Here is a 17902-nt window from a genome sequence, read left to right on the forward strand (position 1 = left end):
TCTCCATCGCTCTCTGTTTCCTTTCGCCGGTGTCCTCGCGTTTTTTTTCTCGCATTAATATACCGACGACTGGATTAAGCACGTCTACGGTTTATCTCCTTCTCGCAATACGTTTAGGCCTCCCACACACGACCCGGCCCGCGCGGGCCGGATGAAAAGCTCATTTAACCGGCGAGCTTTATCCCTTTTCCGTCGCCCGTCGGCTCCTCGAATGCAAGGGAGTAACATTGCCACGTCGACGAGACGTACGCGCGGTTCATACGACGGTAACACAACGAAGAAATTATTCCGCGAACGTCACGCGACACTTGTGCAACTTCTCGCGGAGATCCGACTTCCAAATGCGAAAAATCGACCTGATTTGAATCCGGAGGATTTTCACGCACCGCCGTTATCACCCGTGTAAAAATAAAAAAAAAAAAAAAGAAAGCGCAAAACGGTAACGTGTATTTTGAGTACTCGAGAAATCTCGGAAAATCTTCTTATACGGAAAGAAGTATCGGCGATCAGCGCAGAAATGAAGTAAATGAAATACAAAGTTATAAAATTCTGTTTGACTTAAACTGCTAATATCGTATGCATAGAGAGTACAAATGAAAGTACAATAGCTATTGATACATTAAAGTATTTATAATAAAGTTAACAATAATAAAATTACAAAATTAGAAAAATATAGTTTTGCTGAGTTCTAATATTGTAAGATTAATAACATTCATATACAATCTGTTACTTTTTCATAGTAATGGAAAAGTTTCAATACGATAACAGTGGCAAATAGAACATCTCTATGTGCTATATACCTATACATATTTATATAAAAAATTTACAGCTTTATCAAATGTACAAAAAATTAAACAGAACAATCTTGATATATACATTACGAAGTATCCTCAAAAAAATTAATTTACCATTATCCGTTTGTACATATCGTGTACATTTTTTTAAATACATTCAATTTTATAAAAAAAAAAAAAGAAACTGCATTTAGTAGAGTTAAGATTTGTGCATTTGCTTGAGCTTTGTTCTTAAAATTTTTCCGCTCGGATTCTTCGGAATTTCGTCGACAAACGTAACTCCACCTGAAAACAGAAAAACTCAGCGTAGAATTCTCAAATTGTCCAAAAGTTTCTGGCCGTTCGACGCTTCTTCATCTTTTAATTCTCAGATCTAGCTCGAGTCACAAAGTTGCATAATTAGTTCTTCTTTATTCGCGACCATTTCTAAATAACGACCTGCCTCGAAAGAGTGCAATCGGTATGCTAATTAAACTAAGAGACAATTAGAAATTCCCGCGATGCTCTGACAGTCGTAGGGAACAAGAGTTTTACCTTCCAGCTGTTTGTAGTCGGAGACCTTCCCTTTCACGAAGTTCTTAATGTCGTCCTCCGTGGGTTTCTTACCCTTATTCGTTACTACAAATGCCTTTGGTACCTCGCCATGCCTCGCATGCGGAATACCAATCACTCCTGCTTCCTCTACGTCTGGGTGCATCCGTAGCAAAGCTTCCAGTTCCGCCGGTGGTACCTTCGACCAGGTGAAAATAACGTTTTAAATTAAGAGCACTTTAAACACCGCCAAAGATAATTTTTTTCCTTTTAAAGAATTTGCCGGAAATAATTCGTTACTGGTTGCGCGCGTAAAAAAAAGAACTTTGTCTTGCCAGAAATAAATAATTCACCTGGAATCCCTTGACTTTGATAAGTTCCTTTAATCTGTCCGTGATGTAGAAATCGAAATCTTCATCGAAGTAAGCGATGTCGCCCGTTTTCAACCATCCGTCCTCGTTTATTGTATTTTTGGTGGAAGCTTCGTCATCCAGATATCCTTTCATAATGTGAGGTCCTTTTAACCACAGTTCTCCAGTTTGACCGACGGTGTCTATGTCCTGTTGCGTTGTTATATCGACCAAACGTGCTTGGCAACTCGCTATATTTTTTCCTATGCTGGAATACTTTTGTCCATGCTCGATAAATGCCACTGGCGAACTTTCCGTCAATCCGTATCCTTGAACGTAAACGTGCGAAATTTAAAATAATTATACGTAATATTAAAATACGTAACATTAAAAAAACGTTAATGAATTTCGTATTGTCGATGCGTGATTAAAAATATATAAAATATCCAACGTAAAAGCAGTTTCGCTAAATAAAGATTGTTACGTTTTCAGTTAAATAAAATCTGTAAAAAAGTGAAATAAATGGTTTGGCGATTAATACCGAGATTTTTTCCCAACTAACACAATAAATTTATCGAATTTCACGAATGGAAATATGTATCAAAACAACTATTCAAACAAGAGTAAAATTTAATACGACGCCGCTCTCGATACGGCGAGCTTTATTCCAGAATCGGCGCGGCTGATTCGTCGGATCTCGTTAAAAATTGAATGTGTACACCACTCGTTTCGCTTCAGTCTCGCAAAGCCCACAAATGCAAAATCCGTCCCTCCGCCTACTCGACATTTCTATCCCCATCAGAAACAAAAAAATATATATATATACGTATATACTATACATAGAAGCTTCGAAACTCATGCAAGCGAAACTTTACACGTAGATATTCGATCCACAAAACCTGAGAGACCATTTCGTTTATTCGTAAATCAGAAATTTCGACGGCATGGTTTTGTGAATACATACCTTGATGAAACTTGAAAATGGTTGAGTCAATCTTAAATTTTTCGTAAAATCTGTCGACGTCGGTCTTGGCGAGCGGTGCCGCGCCGCTCATCATCATGTGCGTATGATTAAAAAAATGTTTCTTCACGAGAGGAGAAGCAGTTAGAAACAGCACTAAGGGCGGGACGACATATAGCGCAGTCGGCTGCAAATTATAATATTAATTAATTGTTATCAACATTTATTTTATTTTATTTTATTTTTTTTGTCATTATTCTATGCAAAAAAAAAAATTAAATCTCTTACAGTAAATTTTTTACAATTGATATAAAAATAAAAATGACGAAAACAAAATTTCAGATTTAATCTTGACAAATTTAATTTGAAATTTATTTAAATATAATTTAATATTCTGACTTTTAGTTTCATAAAGAGAAACGTTTATTAAAAAATCTAAAAAAATTTAATCGAATGTGATAACCGATAATTTATCAGTTACCTTGCTTTTTTCCAATACGTTGACGAATGTCTCCGGTGTAAATTTTGGAAGAGTTACCACTTTGTTGCCGCAGGAAAGACGTGGAAATACCAAGCCATTCATTCCGTAAATATGAAAAAACGGTAATACTGCGGGCAGTACTTCTTGAAACGTACCTAAAAGAAAATTTAACAAAGTAAAATTATACAATAAATAAATATTTATCAAATTAAATTAAAAATAGTACTTGTAGTAGGCTGAAATGCATGGATGCTAGACTCAACCATTCCTATATTAGACACTAGATTGCGATGCGTTAACATAACGCCTTTCGCTAAACCTGTTGTACCACTTGAAAATGGTAGAACCGCTAAATCATCGAAGGTCCTGTCTGTCTTTACAGGCGGCAGTGATTTACCTCGCGTTATCAGATCCTAAAAAAAAGTTTAAACGTTTAGATTCTTTTTTTTCACTTAAACAATACCTTTCACAATATTTAAATATAGTTGATTCGTTATGTGCGCGCGAGAACGCCTTAATCGATCTTAATACTAACGTTAAAGGGTATCAAACCGTCTGGGATAGGTCCGGTTTGATCGTCAATCACAATGACAGGGGTTTCACGTGGAAGACATGCTTTTGTTGCAGAAAGCACTGTGGACGCAATGACGGTCGACGTAATAACTGCTTTCACGTTGGTTTTTGACATTTGCCTCGACATCTCCTCTGAAAATTTTTATCACGTCTACCTACATTGTAACGATGCGCTTAATTCGCCCACTTCCCCATTTAAGTTTTGTTACATTGATTAAATTTACATTTTACCTGTGCGCCGAGTAAAATAGAAATGCTCGAAAATTAATTGACTCACCAGCTATGCACACCGGATTTATGGTAGTGACGACAAGTCCGGCCGACGTGCTTCCGAGAAAACCCAAAACACTGTCCGGACAATTGGGCGCTATCAATGCTATCACGTCGCCGCTTTTGAGACCCATGTTCCGCAAACTTCTCCCGATGTAACTCGTCGCGTCCTTGGCTTGCGCGAACGTGTACTTTTTGCCGTTTATCCCGCATTCCTGCAGCAAAACGCGTCGTTATGAGTCGAAGTCGTATCCGGGCTCACCGCGGAGTACATTCGTCGTTAGCAAGCAGCTTAATAACTAATTACGCTTACGCTTGATTAATTTCTGTCTTTGCAAAGACTCTCGTCTTTTCCGTACATCCGCGATTTCCCCCCTATATTAAAATTCGCTAAACAATTTTTATCTGTCTGTTTGAAGAAGATAACGCAGTTAGTTATTGAAGCACTTAATGGTGTTATGTAAATAAAATGGAAACAGTTACCAATGCGGTGTGATTAGGGTAGCTCTCGGTATTTTTCCAAACAAATTCGTGAATGAGGAGCTCGGGGTAGGAAGCTTCACCGGCCACCGGCAAAATAATTTTCTCATTTTTCGCTCCCGTCGTGATTCTGGTTTGGGACGAGGTCGATGCACGCTTTGATATGAAGTTCAGCGTCCTTATTCCTATATCCACTCGGCTCAATTTCTGAATACCGTGGAACACATGTGTCGCCATGCCGTTACAGTAGCGCTTCTATTTATCAGCGAATAATTGCTGCACAGTTTCCAATCTGCAAAAAATAAGAAATAGTTAGCTACAGAACTAAAATCGTAAAGCGAATACAGACTACAGCGATTTCGTATAAAAATAGATGTTATCGTTTTTTATTTTATTTTATTTTATTTTTTTTTATCATTTTTTAATACTTATTTTTATCAATTTGTGTCAATTGTGCATTAACGTCAGTCGGAAGTACGTATAATAAACTGACATTAAATCAAAATAGGAATAGAATATAGCATATACCAATATGCGAATCTGTATTGACTATATTCTAGTATATAAAGATTGGATTGTAATTAAAGTCAACAATGCTGAATCGAAAGTGTGATCAGATTACAACCGTTCAAAGTTCAGAAGTTTCTTTTAACGCGCACTGTTTTCATAGCAACATTATTGTTCTATAGATACGTTATCGATGGCAATGAAGAAGAATTTTTAAAAGTTTGAATCAACAAAAAAATGTTTATCTCTAAAGAAACGAGACGAGACGCGACGCGACTTGTTGCCAGTTAACAAACGAATGTATGATTTAATTTTTCTTTTTTTTTTTTTTTATTTCTCCAATATAAAAATTACGTAAATTATAATGTAAAACGCATTATGATTTAAGAAATGATGTAATCGTAAAATCTTATATTTTATGCATTTATTTTCTCTATGCAAATTAATTTTAATTAATTTTATTTATAATGTACTTTTTTTTTATTTCACATTTTATGTGTAAAGTATTTTCTTATTTTATTCTGTTATAATTCAATGTCAGAAACCCCCTCAGTTACCTTACTGAAAAAAAAAGAAGTTGAACTTAAGATTTTGAACCGTACGTTTCTATATCAAGAACTTTATATGCACGATTAAAGTGTTATCTATCGAATAAATAATAATAGTTTTTAGTAGCTAATAAGTATAACGTTGGTGCTGTTCACTGATAAATAATTTAAAAACTAAAAGGTCAAGTTTAAGTTCGTATAGATTTAAATTTCCATGCGTATGTGTGCAGCCGAGTAATATAATTACACATTTATAAATAATAATTATCATTAATTAATCATATAAGATTTTACTGTAAAAAGACTAATGTCAGAACTTGCCTTTTTTTTTTATTAAGACGTACAGGTGATTTATATCGAAAGAGAATAATATTGTGATATAATATAGCATGCAATGGAATGCTATTAACATAATAATTATCATACATTACGAAATATGACGTCTTTTTTGCGTTTGCTCGGAAATATAACTGACAAGTAAATTTATTAATAAACTGCTTTGTAATAATCGAATAATATAACTTTAAAAAAGAATTGCCCAACTTGAAAACATTATTTAATATTGAAAACATTAAAACATTATTTATATGAATAGATACCATTTGCAAACGGAATGGCTTAATAGTGCTTTTATCTTATTTATTACGATTTATCATTTAATTTGACGCAGTTGAGAAATTTACGCGTTCGAAATTCACCTTAGTAATTCTCATTTATTTAAATTAGAAATATATGTCATTTTAAAATTCTGTGTGAAGCAACATAAAATGTTATGTCATCTTTTGTAAATACCGCATCGTCGAAAACATTTGACGAGCATAAAGTAACACTCGAACTTCGTATTATTTTACTACAAAAAAAAAGAAATTATTCAAATTAAATAAAATCAATCATTACATTTTTTTTTCCAGACACTTTACGGCATATTTTATATAAAATTTTAATCAGTCTTACATTTTTATTGTATGTTTTGCTTCTCTCCAGCTGCACACAGTAAAGCGAATATCGTTGCAGATCTATTTTTAGAACGTTATCTCACTGGTTATAATTATTTGCTAGCTCGCAAAATGTTTGCTCTAATGAGATCTGCAGTGCCGATAAAACGCACGTAGTACGAGAACTTGCAGAACTTACGCACAATATTTAACAAAATCTCGGGCACGCGGAATAATGAGAGTGCCGTCGGTCGATCGTTCGGACACGTTTATCCGGCCGATTTCACTGGCAGACTGCCGTGAGTCGTGAGTGCCGCGTTCTTAGTGGAACGAGATGTGAACTTCAGAAGAGGTGATATCCCCACTATCGACTTGTCATAAGATACGAGACAAAATATGCGGGAAAAAAATTAAGAAAGCCGCATAATTGTTTAGAAAATATTAATTAATTATTTTTGTAACAAATGTACCTACATTTTTTAATTTATAACGCTAAATTTAATCCATTTTTGCTACTGCTTTTATTATTATTATTAATATTTTTCTTTTTTTTTATCTTTTTTTTTTTTAATTAATTATGTTGTATTAAGACAATATCGAATTGTTACAAAATTATATAAAAGCAATTCTCATTATTTATGTTTATGTATGTTACATCACGCATCGTGTGGGAAAATGAAATGAAATTATATAGGAGAACAGGCTCGACTTTCTCTCCGCGCACGTTGAAGTCTTCAAAGACTTGAAATATTTCATTCTCTTGCCATCTAGCGTGATGTTTGAAGCAACGAGAAGAGCATTGCGTTTTATTATTTACCATGACGGATTAACAACATTCGATTTCTTGTATAAAAATAATATAAAACATTTTAAATTATTACATTATGATACTTGTTAAAATTTCGTAATGCTATGCAATGAACACTCGCATCACTATTTTAAACTTTATTTATTACTTATTTTTATTTATTTAACCAGGTTTTTTGAAATTTATATAAATGTTAATCTTTGCTTCTTTTTATTTTATTTTATTTTTTTTTTTTTTTTTAGTTTTATTATTTATTAATATTCTTTGCGGTATTCCAATAGCACAGCAAATTTAAAAAGACTTCGATTCGAATTCCATAAATAAATTCTTTCCTTCATTTATGTTCTAAAAATATTTCTAGAAGTTTGAAATAAATTCACGTCCATGTCACCAGCTCTGAGTCCTTTTTTAAATATAGAAGAGATTCTTGTTACGTTATTCTATTCGTTTAGAGAAAATTTAAATCTATTTAAAGCAAAATAATTCAGAAAGAAATTTTAAAAACAGTATATCTTAAAATTTACAACGATCACTTGTAGCTATTTGGATAACGACTGCTTTATCTGATATCATTTTATCTTTTCCATTAGATTTAATCGTTTTGAAATGCGATGAGCGATTGGCTTTTCCAATTGACCTTCCGCATTCAAACATCTAAAGGAATGTTAAGATACCTGAAGTTTTCTTTTCTTTTCTTTTCTTTCTGCTCATTCTACATATAACTTGCTTTAGTATGTGTTCACATTTTTTTTTTGGTTCCTCGATAAGTTCTCTGTTTTTATTTCTTGTATTCATGTACATTTCCTTAAATATTCTATTTATGTTATTCGGAAATAATAAATATTATTTGCATTACTTATAATATATAATATAAATAAATTAAAATTCTGATTTGTTATTAATGCAAAGTTAACAATGTAAAATATATTTACAAAGTTAATTTCTCAACACACGAATTATTACGTAACAAGAGTATCTCATAATGAATTAATTTAAAATACTTAGCGTTTGCAATTTTAATTCTTATCTATTTTAGTTACGCATTATAAAATTGTATGATTGCATAGAGAAAATTTAAAAGCTGATGACTTGATTGAACATAGTGATATGTTCTTTATAAAGCCGCTAGTTGGAGTAATTTCTGCGCGTTAGCCGCTTCGAGTCAATCGAAACAGCAATGCGTCGGCGCGTCTTCATCGACGCCGACGCCGACGCTGACGTTTTGCAATCTACAGGACCGTCGGAAGTCTTTGAATAGCTGGTATAAAAGAGCTAAAATAGAATACAAAATGTTCCTAAAATATAAACGTTAACATTAAAATTAATCACAAGTAATAATACAAAATACTGCAACGAACTTTACTCAATTACACTTGTATTTCGTTATATTTTTATTACTTCAACTCTGTTACTTCACGGATCATCAAACCTTTTAGATTTATATAAAAAAAATTCCAACAGTATTTAAAGAACATATTCTATGTTTGATGCTATTTGAAGCAATTTTACTTGAAAAAATGAGAGAAAAAAAAATTGTAACAGAGCTCTGCAACGTGCTATTGGAGAACGTTAAACGTGATTAAGCATTATTTACCTAGCTACCCCTAGACTTGCACAAGCCGGCACTGTGACACCCCTGCGTAGCTTGGAACCTGCGCTCAAGGGTGACGGCCATGACGACGTGCAGTACACCCCCGTTAGAACCTGCATATACCCTCGGCTGGCGGCAGCTCGCACAAAGAAACGGCCACTGTCCGGAAACAGGCAGGATTATCTCAGAGCAAGTAATCGTCGCGCCAGATCACTCTTGCACGCTGCATTTGGGCTATGAATGAAGACCCAACCTTTTCACCTCGAGGTAATCATCCCCTTATATACCTAGCGGTGTACGTCATGCTTGCTCGGCCGTCGCGCCCGAACGACACACGGCGCGAGACTCGGAAAGGGCCGCAAATTGCCAGAGATAAGGAAACGGTGATCTTTATTACCGTGATTAAGAACGTTAGGTATTAATGTGCGTGAGCAAGTGGCGACGTTCTTATCGATTGCGTTATTTATGCATGTGTGCCTCGAGAAAGAGTATTCTTTGATCGCACATATATATGTATATATATTATATATATATATATATATATATATATATATATATATATATATATGTATATATGTATGTATGTATGTATATTGTTACGGAGTGTATAAGGTTGGTACATTCACTCGTGCGTCACTTCGACGTTTGCCATTTATTAGTCGATCGTAATGTGGCCTTAATTAAAATATCATGCACGCGAATAAGGCGGTACTCTAGATTGTATAATAAAAAAAAAAAAAAAGAAAATAGCATTTTGTGTTGTGCAAGTCCGTAAATATAGAACGAAGCTCTCTCTTTCGTTTACCTTATTATCAAAGGTAATCGATGACTGGCAATTTTTTAACAAAAAAAAAAAAAAGAAGATTGAACTTCTTTCACCGCTTTGCGTTATGAACGACCCGCGCATGTTTGCTTGTGGCAATTAAATAACGCGTGTTGTTATTAGGTTTTGGCAGTGTTGCTTCTATCTGTGATTCCATGGCCAGGTCCCACCGTCTTTAAAATATCATGCCCTCGCGATCGAGCGTCCGTAGTGAGGAGGATTGTTCACAAGGTAAGAGAGAATTACTGAAATTTTCTCCCGGCAAGCGCAGAATATTGCAGCAGCCGTTGTCCGCGATATTCTGCGCCGGGTCTGCTACAATAAATCGATTGCACTCGAGAAGATATTCTTTAAAATCGTAAAAGAAATTGGGCTCTTGTCCGCGAAGCAAAGTACGTACTTTCGTAGAGTCTTCGCTTCGAGAAATGCGACTGTAAATTATAAACGGACGAGGCGGCTTTAAACTCTAACGATGTTTCAGAGATGGATGCCAATACTGAAGAAATATCAGGTAGAATTGCCGTTGGAATGCCCGTTTCACGAGAGTCGAGATATTTTTCGGCCGCAACAAAAGGCGAAGCATCAACACAGGCCCTCACAATGGACATGCGGCCTCTGCGGCAAGTCTTTTTATGCCGAGAAACATCTCGACGCCCACTTCGATAACAGGCACAAAAGCAATGTTAATACAGTGAGTCTTAAAAAAAAATCTATTACGTAAGCATTGTATATAAAATAGAAAAAAAAATAATTACGCATGTTTTTATTAATAAAAAGTTACATTACCTAATATTACTTATTATTTTCTTTATTTATAATTACAGCCGCATAGATGTCTTAGCGAGTAATGTTTTTTTTTTTAATTGGTAACATTAAAATCAATGAAAGTATCTACGAAATCTAAATCTTTTAGGCAGAAGACGCGGTATGCCTCGCAGATTACTGCGATATCATGCGCTGCGAGGTGCTGGGCAGCCGCGACTTCGACAGCTCGGTAGACGACGACGGTGGTCACCTTAACACTGATATCCAAGTGTGGCGCGAAAATACCGAACAGCAGAAGCAGCAGTTACGCAGCACTTCTGTCATGCCGTGCGGAACGCGCGGACTCGCTAGAATGTATCCCGCAGATAAGTCCTGCGCTATCGCCGGCGGTGGAATAGTGACGAACATGCAGCGTTATTGCCGTAACGACGATCACCAGGACGATGGTGACATGCACAATCACAGGCTCGTGAGACCCTCCTACCGCAACGAAATCGCTGAGACGGATAACAAGAATATCGACTGCGAGGAAGACGAGGAGGAAGAGGAGGACGAGGACGTGGAGGACGAGGAGAACTTGGTGGAAGCTGCACTGCCCGCCGTCGACAAGAAACAGAGACGGCGGGGACTGCATTTGAGGAAGCTGAAGTCGAACTGCAAACCGGAGGAACTGCAGAAGCTAAAGACCCAGTGCGAGGTGAGCCGAAACTAAGTTACCGCAATTTTATCCCGTTTCTTTAACGTACTTAGAAATTTTAATATAAATTTTTCCCAATCACGTATTATTTAAAATATTTCATTTAAAATAAATAAAAAAAAAAAATTAATTAAAATTAATAAAATAAAAAATAAAAAAATAAATTTAAAACAATTAAAACTTTAATAAGAATGAATTTGATAAGAGTTCATGTATTTTGATAATTTGTTACACGCTTCGAAGATTAAATTCAGACGGTCACGATTCGAATAATGCGATCTTTGATCTCGTACCTACAGCTGTTGCACGAAACAAGCGCAAAATGCGCTTGCGGACACTCCCATCCGCGAATAATCAACGACATGTAATAATTAGCATCTTTATCTTAACTGAGCATCATTGTCAACAGATACTCGTGCGCGATTGTATCGCCGGACTGCTCGCTAATCTCTCCGTGCGAGATTTTCAAGAAATCGAAGGTACGCAATTGATTACGCACGTCTTGCGCGACGTATGTACGTAACTGTTAACGCTTTTCTTATCGATAACGACTCATATCGGCAGGGGAACTGAACCGAGCGATCTGCTGGTATCTCAGCTGTGACAGATACTGGGAAGACACGAAAAGGCCGCAGCGTCACACTCCCTGGTATCTGCTGACTGTCTTTATGCTGTTCCTGTTCTCGTCGATTTACGCATGTTACTACGTGATCTGGGTTTGCTTCAAGTACGTCACGCACATTAAAAAACACTTCTTTTCGTAAGAAAAAAAAAAAAAAAAATGGCTCTAGATCACTTTCGACATAGGAGGTCACCTCTCCTGTCGCTAACGAGACCTCGTTGTGAACGTTTACTTTCGATAAACACAATAATCTATGGTGAATAAAACAATTGTGAACAATCACGAAACATCGTGCGACTAACATAATTATTTATGTATTCGTCGCAAACTTTTTTTGAGATAATCCTACGGTACTTTATCTTACGCAAGATGGCTTGTTTATTTTTAATTCATATTTTTGCCGAGGTATATTTTAATCGCCTTAAGAAATGTTTTATCGTTAACACAAAACGTAAAAACAAACTATCGCTTCTTACTGCAAGGGCTTATAATTATAGTTAAAAATTAATATCGCTAATTACACATTATTGTAATGGGAAATTTTAATTTTTGTATATTTACGTTGCGTGTAGCACCGCGGACGACGACAGACTGGACGGTACCGGGAGCGTGGATTACAACGGAAGCACGGATCGCTCGAGTACTTCTCCGTTGCATGACCCAAGTATTCATAACGAGGGCAGGTTGGATAGACGGAAGGGCGATCGTGGGGACGAGAATCTGCCGTTATCGAGCGAGGACATGCCCGATCACTATATCTATGTCTCGTACCCGCCCGAGCTAAAGCGGCGACTTCTGGAGAGGTATATCGATTCGCGCGCGAAAGTGTAGCCATCAAAGTATATCGTACGTCGCAATTGTATACAGTGATCCTCCTGCTTACAGCTGCTACAACAGGACCACTCGTCTTTAAGTCGACGAGTACGAATTAGGAGGGAAGTGTTTAACCGCGGCGAAAATTGTTAAATCGGATCCGCACGAAGGAAGGCACTCGGGGCTGAACTCCTCACTCTCATTTTTTCTCGTTATTCTCGTGTTTTGTATACCGAATGTGAATAAATTGCATCGTGGACACGACACCAACGGCTCCGTTCCATTTCACTTAATCTTCTAAGGCAAATTCACGCCGCCGATGCAACTTTCGAGAGATCAATCGTAAGTATATGTGCTCGGCATTGTACGATCGCGATCATCGAGCTTTTCAGTCCCGACAATTATAACACGACAGTTACACAAGTTCGATTTTTATTTTATTATATTTGATTTTATTTTGCAGATTATTATTTTTTTTTTTTTATATTTGCTATCAAAGATAGAGTTGATTAATTAAAACGATCCGATAGGGATTATATTATATCGTCACAATATAATTTATGTATTTTATTAAAATAGCATTTATTCAATATTCAAGAATAAATTAACTATTTTTTATTTGTACACATAGATACTGTTTTTTTTTTTTACGTATGATTATTTATATCTCAAACAATTTATAAATCAACGGGGAACGAGTAAACCGAAACTGTTTAATCGAACCATTTAGAAAAATATTACATTTTAATTTATTTTGACTAGAACCGGCATTTGGTTTAAAACGACTAGAGCTAAAACCAGTAAGTCATCTTCATAGTCCCGTCGGAATCGCGTTGGGTGTCCATCACGCTAGACTGGCGTACCAAGCGGCGAATACTTGGCTTTTGATGTTCCTCCAAAATAGACGAGGCAAGCATCGCTTTGGGCACCTCTTGCATCTCCACCGTGTCCCGCGCCGACAAGTCCTCGTAAGAAGCTGCGATGGACGACGGCCTGAAGAGCGTAAATTTCAAGAGATCAGAATTTTATAATTAGAAAGAGGGAGCGAAGGTAACGCCGAAGCAGTAATTGCCAAACGTGATACTTTGTCGGGACGCAGCGAATGCAATCCGCGCACGTCCAATCTTTGCCAAACAGCTCTCCTTCTTCGACCGTCTGCGGCAAGCGGTGATGCAACGTTTCCGGTAGCCGCAGCCCGGACAAACCGCCAATTACCGAGATCACGCCCAAGATGACCAGAGGCAACACAAGATTTTCTCTCCCCTGTGATTTTGCAAACGTCACAGCGTGTAATTAATTATAGATTGAATGTTATGCCAGTTTTAATTTAATAAATTAACCAACAGGTGAAATACTAATAGCAAATTTCGTACGCGTTTAGCGGGAGAGCTAGCATAGAAATTTTAATAATTTTCTCTCGATCTCGACTCACGAGGTACGTCACGAAGGGTATAATTATGAGTCCGAGGCCGCTTATGTATGCGGAAAAGCCAATAGCGACTCCGCGTAATTGCGTGGGGTAGAGCTCCCCGGCGAAGGGGTAAATAATCAGAAACGACGCCGATATCGCCGACTTCGATATGAGAAACAGTACCAAGGTTTCCATGACAGCATCTTAAACGAGAAGCACAAAAAGTATTTACTACGAAGCCGTAGTTTTCTTCCCGATAACGGTAATTGCGCGCGATGCCGACGAGATAACTCGTTGCTCTCAGCGACATCGGCCTACACAATTAACTGATTACACTGTCACTCTTGCTAATTAATCAAGTCATTAATTAATTGGTCAGCAGTGCGTACCGGGTGATAACAACACTGTTGCAATGCACGAGACTCCGGCCACGACCATGCATAGACAAAGCGGCCATCGGCGACCCCATCGATCCATCACGATCCAACAAGCGATATAACTAGGAATCTCGGCGAGGGAGGAAAACAGAAAACTCAAATGCTCTTCGTTCCCCAAAGCCGGCCCGTAATAAGAGAGACCAACATACACCATGTTATTGGCGAACCTAATTACGGTAAAAAAAAAAAAAAAAAAAAAAAAAACAGATTGATGCATTTTTTTAATCAGATTTTATAGTAACGTATATTATTTAAATATTAAAGTACCTACTTTGTTCAAAAAGTTCAATCATAGAATTAAATTATCATTTTTAATGCTCAATAAACTTTAACTTATTATTTTATATTTTTTTTTTTTTTTTTTTAATTACAAAGCTCAAAGTTTATTCGTGCGTAAAATTATCGCGTCGTGCGTTTGATGATTTGCAAGATCAATTACACGTGATTTTCTGTACTTTGACTTACCAGTTTAAAGTGATAAGGCACGTTTTAAGGCGCATGTTTGGTAATTTGAAGAGTGAGAGTACACCGGGACCGGTTCGCAATCTCTCTTCTTCGCTCTTAGACCTTGACATTGTCATACGCTGGCGGAGCTTCTGCTTGAACGATGCTGGAAGTTCCTTGCCATTCACGCGGGCCAGGGTCTCGAGAATATCGTTGGCTTCGCTTAGGCGACCCTTCGCTAATAACCACCGCGGTGACTCCGGTAAAAACCTATAATAATCTCCTACTTTTCACATGGGAGCTCACACATCTACGTGCGCGTAAAAAGTTATTTCAAAACGACGCGGCCTCTTTTCGACCGCGTCAAGCACACTCACGTTGACGATAAATGTCTTTTTACAGTTTTCAAAACGATCATTTAATTAACTTAAAAATAAGAACAAGGAGATTAATGGCTAGCTAGTATTAATAAATGCAAGGTGTTCCGTAATTCATTATATACGTTAATGAGGCAATTTACGCGTAACGAAATGCAAAAGGTCTTATTCTGCAAATATAATTCTCACGAGTTGTAAATATCGTAATTTAAATAATTATTTCTTTTTTTTTTACTGCTCTTAATGACAGCGTTAATTATTCTCACTCACCACCAGTAAAAGAAATATACCAGAAAAGGCGCGCTCGTGATTAAAGCGAGCGTTCGCCAATCGCGTATCAAATAAGTGACGCCGGCTAGCATGCAAAGACCCATTGTGTAAAAAGTACAAGTCATGACGGTCACGAACGAACGGTAATTCGGGCCGACGAGCTCCAGAGCTACAAAAATTAATTTTTAATTAATAGTGTATTAATCTCTAGCGGCGAAAATAAATTATTTTACTTGTACGACGATGCTTTGATGCTCACATATAATAAAAGGTATCTGATAAATTGCCGGAATCGTCAAGCCGACGACAAAGCGCGTGCAGGCCCAAGTCCAAAAGTTATTCGAGATCGCTGTCAGAAAGCTGCCGATTATTAATGTCGCCAGACACGTAAAGAAGGATAATCTCCGGCCGATTCTGTTTAACAAGATAAAAACGTGCTTATTAACATCAATAATAAATTAAAAAAAAAAAATATTATCTTTAAAAAATCACAACCGAAGTCTAATTTACCTGTCGTTTAATGTACCGAACAAATAAACTCCTATAGGGCCTCCCGTATTAAGGGCCACTAAGCCAATTGTCGGATAGATCGCACGATCGCACACAAGATCAAACTGTAACACGATTAAAACGTTTTTAAATTAGAGCGGCACCTGATCGAAGCTTTGCCTCTTTTATATTAAAAAAAAAAAAAGAAGAAATTAATTTTTTATTTTCTTTATCTCAATTTTCTCAAATAAAATATCTTGGACGCATATTTATAATCGAATTGTGCACTCGTATTTTCTATCGAAGGCAAATAAAACTGTATTAAAGTTATAATAATCACAAAATTTTGCTTCTTTTCTAAAAACTCGTTACGTTAATGAATTAATTATGTTATAAATAGATCTCGTTGGAGAATCGACGACGCTAAGCTGGTTCTATGTGATTAAACGTACATCGATGACGATAGACGATGTTGTATCCGAAGTTTCATATTCCCAGCCGTGATCGCAGGGCACGGCGGACCAAGACGCGTTCGGCGCGGACAAGTACGTCGCCACGACGGAATAGTTTTCTACCGTCGTCGCCGTCGTCCAGTCGATATCGTACCGCGTGCATTGGCTGTACGTCTCGTTGTCATCCTGCTTTCACACGGCATCTTTTAGCGCCGAATCATGCGACGTCGCATGAATAATGCATACGCTACAAACTGTAATACGGGATCGATCATACGAAGCTGCAGCCGACTGCGTCGCGCAAACGGCAGTCGCTACCGAAGCCCGCTCGCCTCAGAATTAGCGCATTCTACTTAGCTCGTTACAAATTGCATGTTGACTCGTCCAACTGCTTCTGATGTCAGTCAAGGTGAACTAGAAAACCCGGGACAAGCTCGCTCCGTCTAGCTCAGGTTTCTAAATTAATTAAGCAACGATATCGCGCGACTAAATTCGTGGGGTAATTAATCGAGTCGAGTCGTGCGTGCGGGAAAATTAATTACGATGACAATTACGCCGTCGAAAGTGGAATACCGATGGAACAAGTATCACGTCTAGCGCTAAGTGATAAGACGCAGCGTGATCGGCTGCAAGTGAAAAGGCGGAAGTGACGCCACGCGTCAAGGTATAATCAACATCTCCAAGGATCGATTCTACAAAAGGAGGATTGCGTCTACTATCGGCTGCACCTGACTCGCGGGAATAGCGAGGCGTCTTCTGCGAGACACGTCCATGTTCTCCAAACCCGGCACCTTGCACCAATGCGACGGCGTATCTGCCATGAACAATTGATTGAAGGCACAAAAGCCGCACGGCAGGCACGCCGGCAGGCAAACCAGCCACAGCAGCTGCTTCTGATAACGGCCGAACTCGCCAACGATCGGCAAAAGATCGTCGAGATCAAAGTCGTCCTGCGGGACATTTCATGCAGCGGTCACGTAAAATAGCGTGACCTATCTAAAAATACTTTCGTCACATTTTAATAACGTCCTATCGGCTATAATTTCTTGATTTGAATTTATTTCAGAGATTATGAAATTGTTGCAAATCACGTTTCACCAAACAGTTGACGCGCCTACAAGATAACTCAAAAGCAAGCCAGTAAGCCCGACGTTATCTGTTCGATAATTAAGTAGCGAGAAGTTAATTAATTTAACGCTGTCGTCAAATCAAATTTTGTTTTCGCGAGTAGCACGTATTCAAAATGAGAGACGGAGATATGTCCTTTGAGAAAGACGGTCGATAAAAAAAAAAAGAAAAATAAAATAAAATACTTACGTCATTCTCGGCGACCCTGGCACTATCTGCCCGCCTTGGATCGCTATCATCCTGCCGCTCCATTTCGGTGAACTTCGACCTCGTTCCACGCTATCGAAAGTCCCGATGATACCTTACAAAGGCCTCACGTGATTTGCATTAGCCTCTATCCATGGA

General features: G+C 37.5%; 3 protein-coding genes across 7 annotated transcripts; 1 reads left to right on the top strand and 2 right to left on the bottom strand.

The window, feature by feature from the left end:
* Window positions 1-547: 547 nt before the first annotated feature.
* LOC139105028 (uncharacterized) lies at window positions 548-6591 on the bottom strand. Its single transcript, XM_070660869.1, has 10 exons — window positions 6450-6591; window positions 4444-4732; window positions 3968-4175; window positions 3653-3822; window positions 3344-3530; window positions 3118-3272; window positions 2640-2823; window positions 1679-2004; window positions 1329-1524; window positions 548-1079 (listed from the first exon to the last, which is right to left on the bottom strand). The coding sequence occupies exons 2-10, from the start codon at window positions 4675-4677 to the stop codon at window positions 994-996; spliced, it is 1746 nt and encodes a 581-aa protein (XP_070516970.1). The 5' UTR covers window positions 4678-4732; window positions 6450-6591; the 3' UTR covers window positions 548-993.
* A 57-nt stretch (window positions 6592-6648) lies between these two features.
* On the top strand, window positions 6649-12813 carry LOC139105030 (uncharacterized). 2 transcript variants are annotated; one of them, XM_070660872.1, is made up of 9 exons: window positions 6649-6782; window positions 8837-9096; window positions 9776-9883; window positions 10134-10343; window positions 10566-11114; window positions 11524-11593; window positions 11679-11841; window positions 12309-12539; window positions 12604-12813. In XM_070660872.1, exons 2-9 carry the CDS (start codon window positions 9070-9072, stop codon window positions 12647-12649), a joined length of 1404 nt encoding a protein of 467 aa, XP_070516973.1. In that variant the 5' UTR covers window positions 6649-6782; window positions 8837-9069; the 3' UTR covers window positions 12650-12813. The 2 variants fall into 2 exon arrangements, with proteins under 2 accessions (XP_070516973.1, XP_070516974.1); XM_070660873.1 differs by lacking the exon at window positions 6649-6782 and having other exon boundaries at window positions 8821-9096; window positions 12622-12813.
* Window positions 12814-13076: 263 nt separating this feature from the next.
* Window positions 13077-17851, bottom strand: Cart (Carcinine transporter). Of its 4 annotated transcripts, XM_070660865.1 has the most exons (11): window positions 17747-17849; window positions 17158-17379; window positions 16430-16615; window positions 15999-16102; window positions 15748-15902; window positions 15489-15657; window positions 14863-15111; window positions 14350-14564; window positions 13982-14163; window positions 13634-13812; window positions 13077-13542 (listed from the first exon to the last, which is right to left on the bottom strand). In XM_070660865.1, exons 1-11 carry the CDS (start codon window positions 17807-17809, stop codon window positions 13341-13343), a joined length of 1926 nt encoding a protein of 641 aa, XP_070516966.1. In that variant the 5' UTR covers window positions 17810-17849; the 3' UTR covers window positions 13077-13340. The 4 variants fall into 4 exon arrangements, with proteins under 4 accessions (XP_070516966.1, XP_070516967.1, XP_070516968.1 ...); XM_070660866.1 differs by lacking the exon at window positions 17158-17379 and having other exon boundaries at window positions 17747-17851; XM_070660867.1 differs by lacking the exon at window positions 13982-14163.
* Window positions 17852-17902: the final 51 nt, after the last annotated feature.

Source organism: Cardiocondyla obscurior, linkage group LG08 (genome assembly GCF_019399895.1).
Source record: "Cardiocondyla obscurior isolate alpha-2009 linkage group LG08, Cobs3.1, whole genome shotgun sequence".
NCBI lineage: Eukaryota > Metazoa > Arthropoda > Insecta > Hymenoptera > Formicidae > Cardiocondyla > Cardiocondyla obscurior.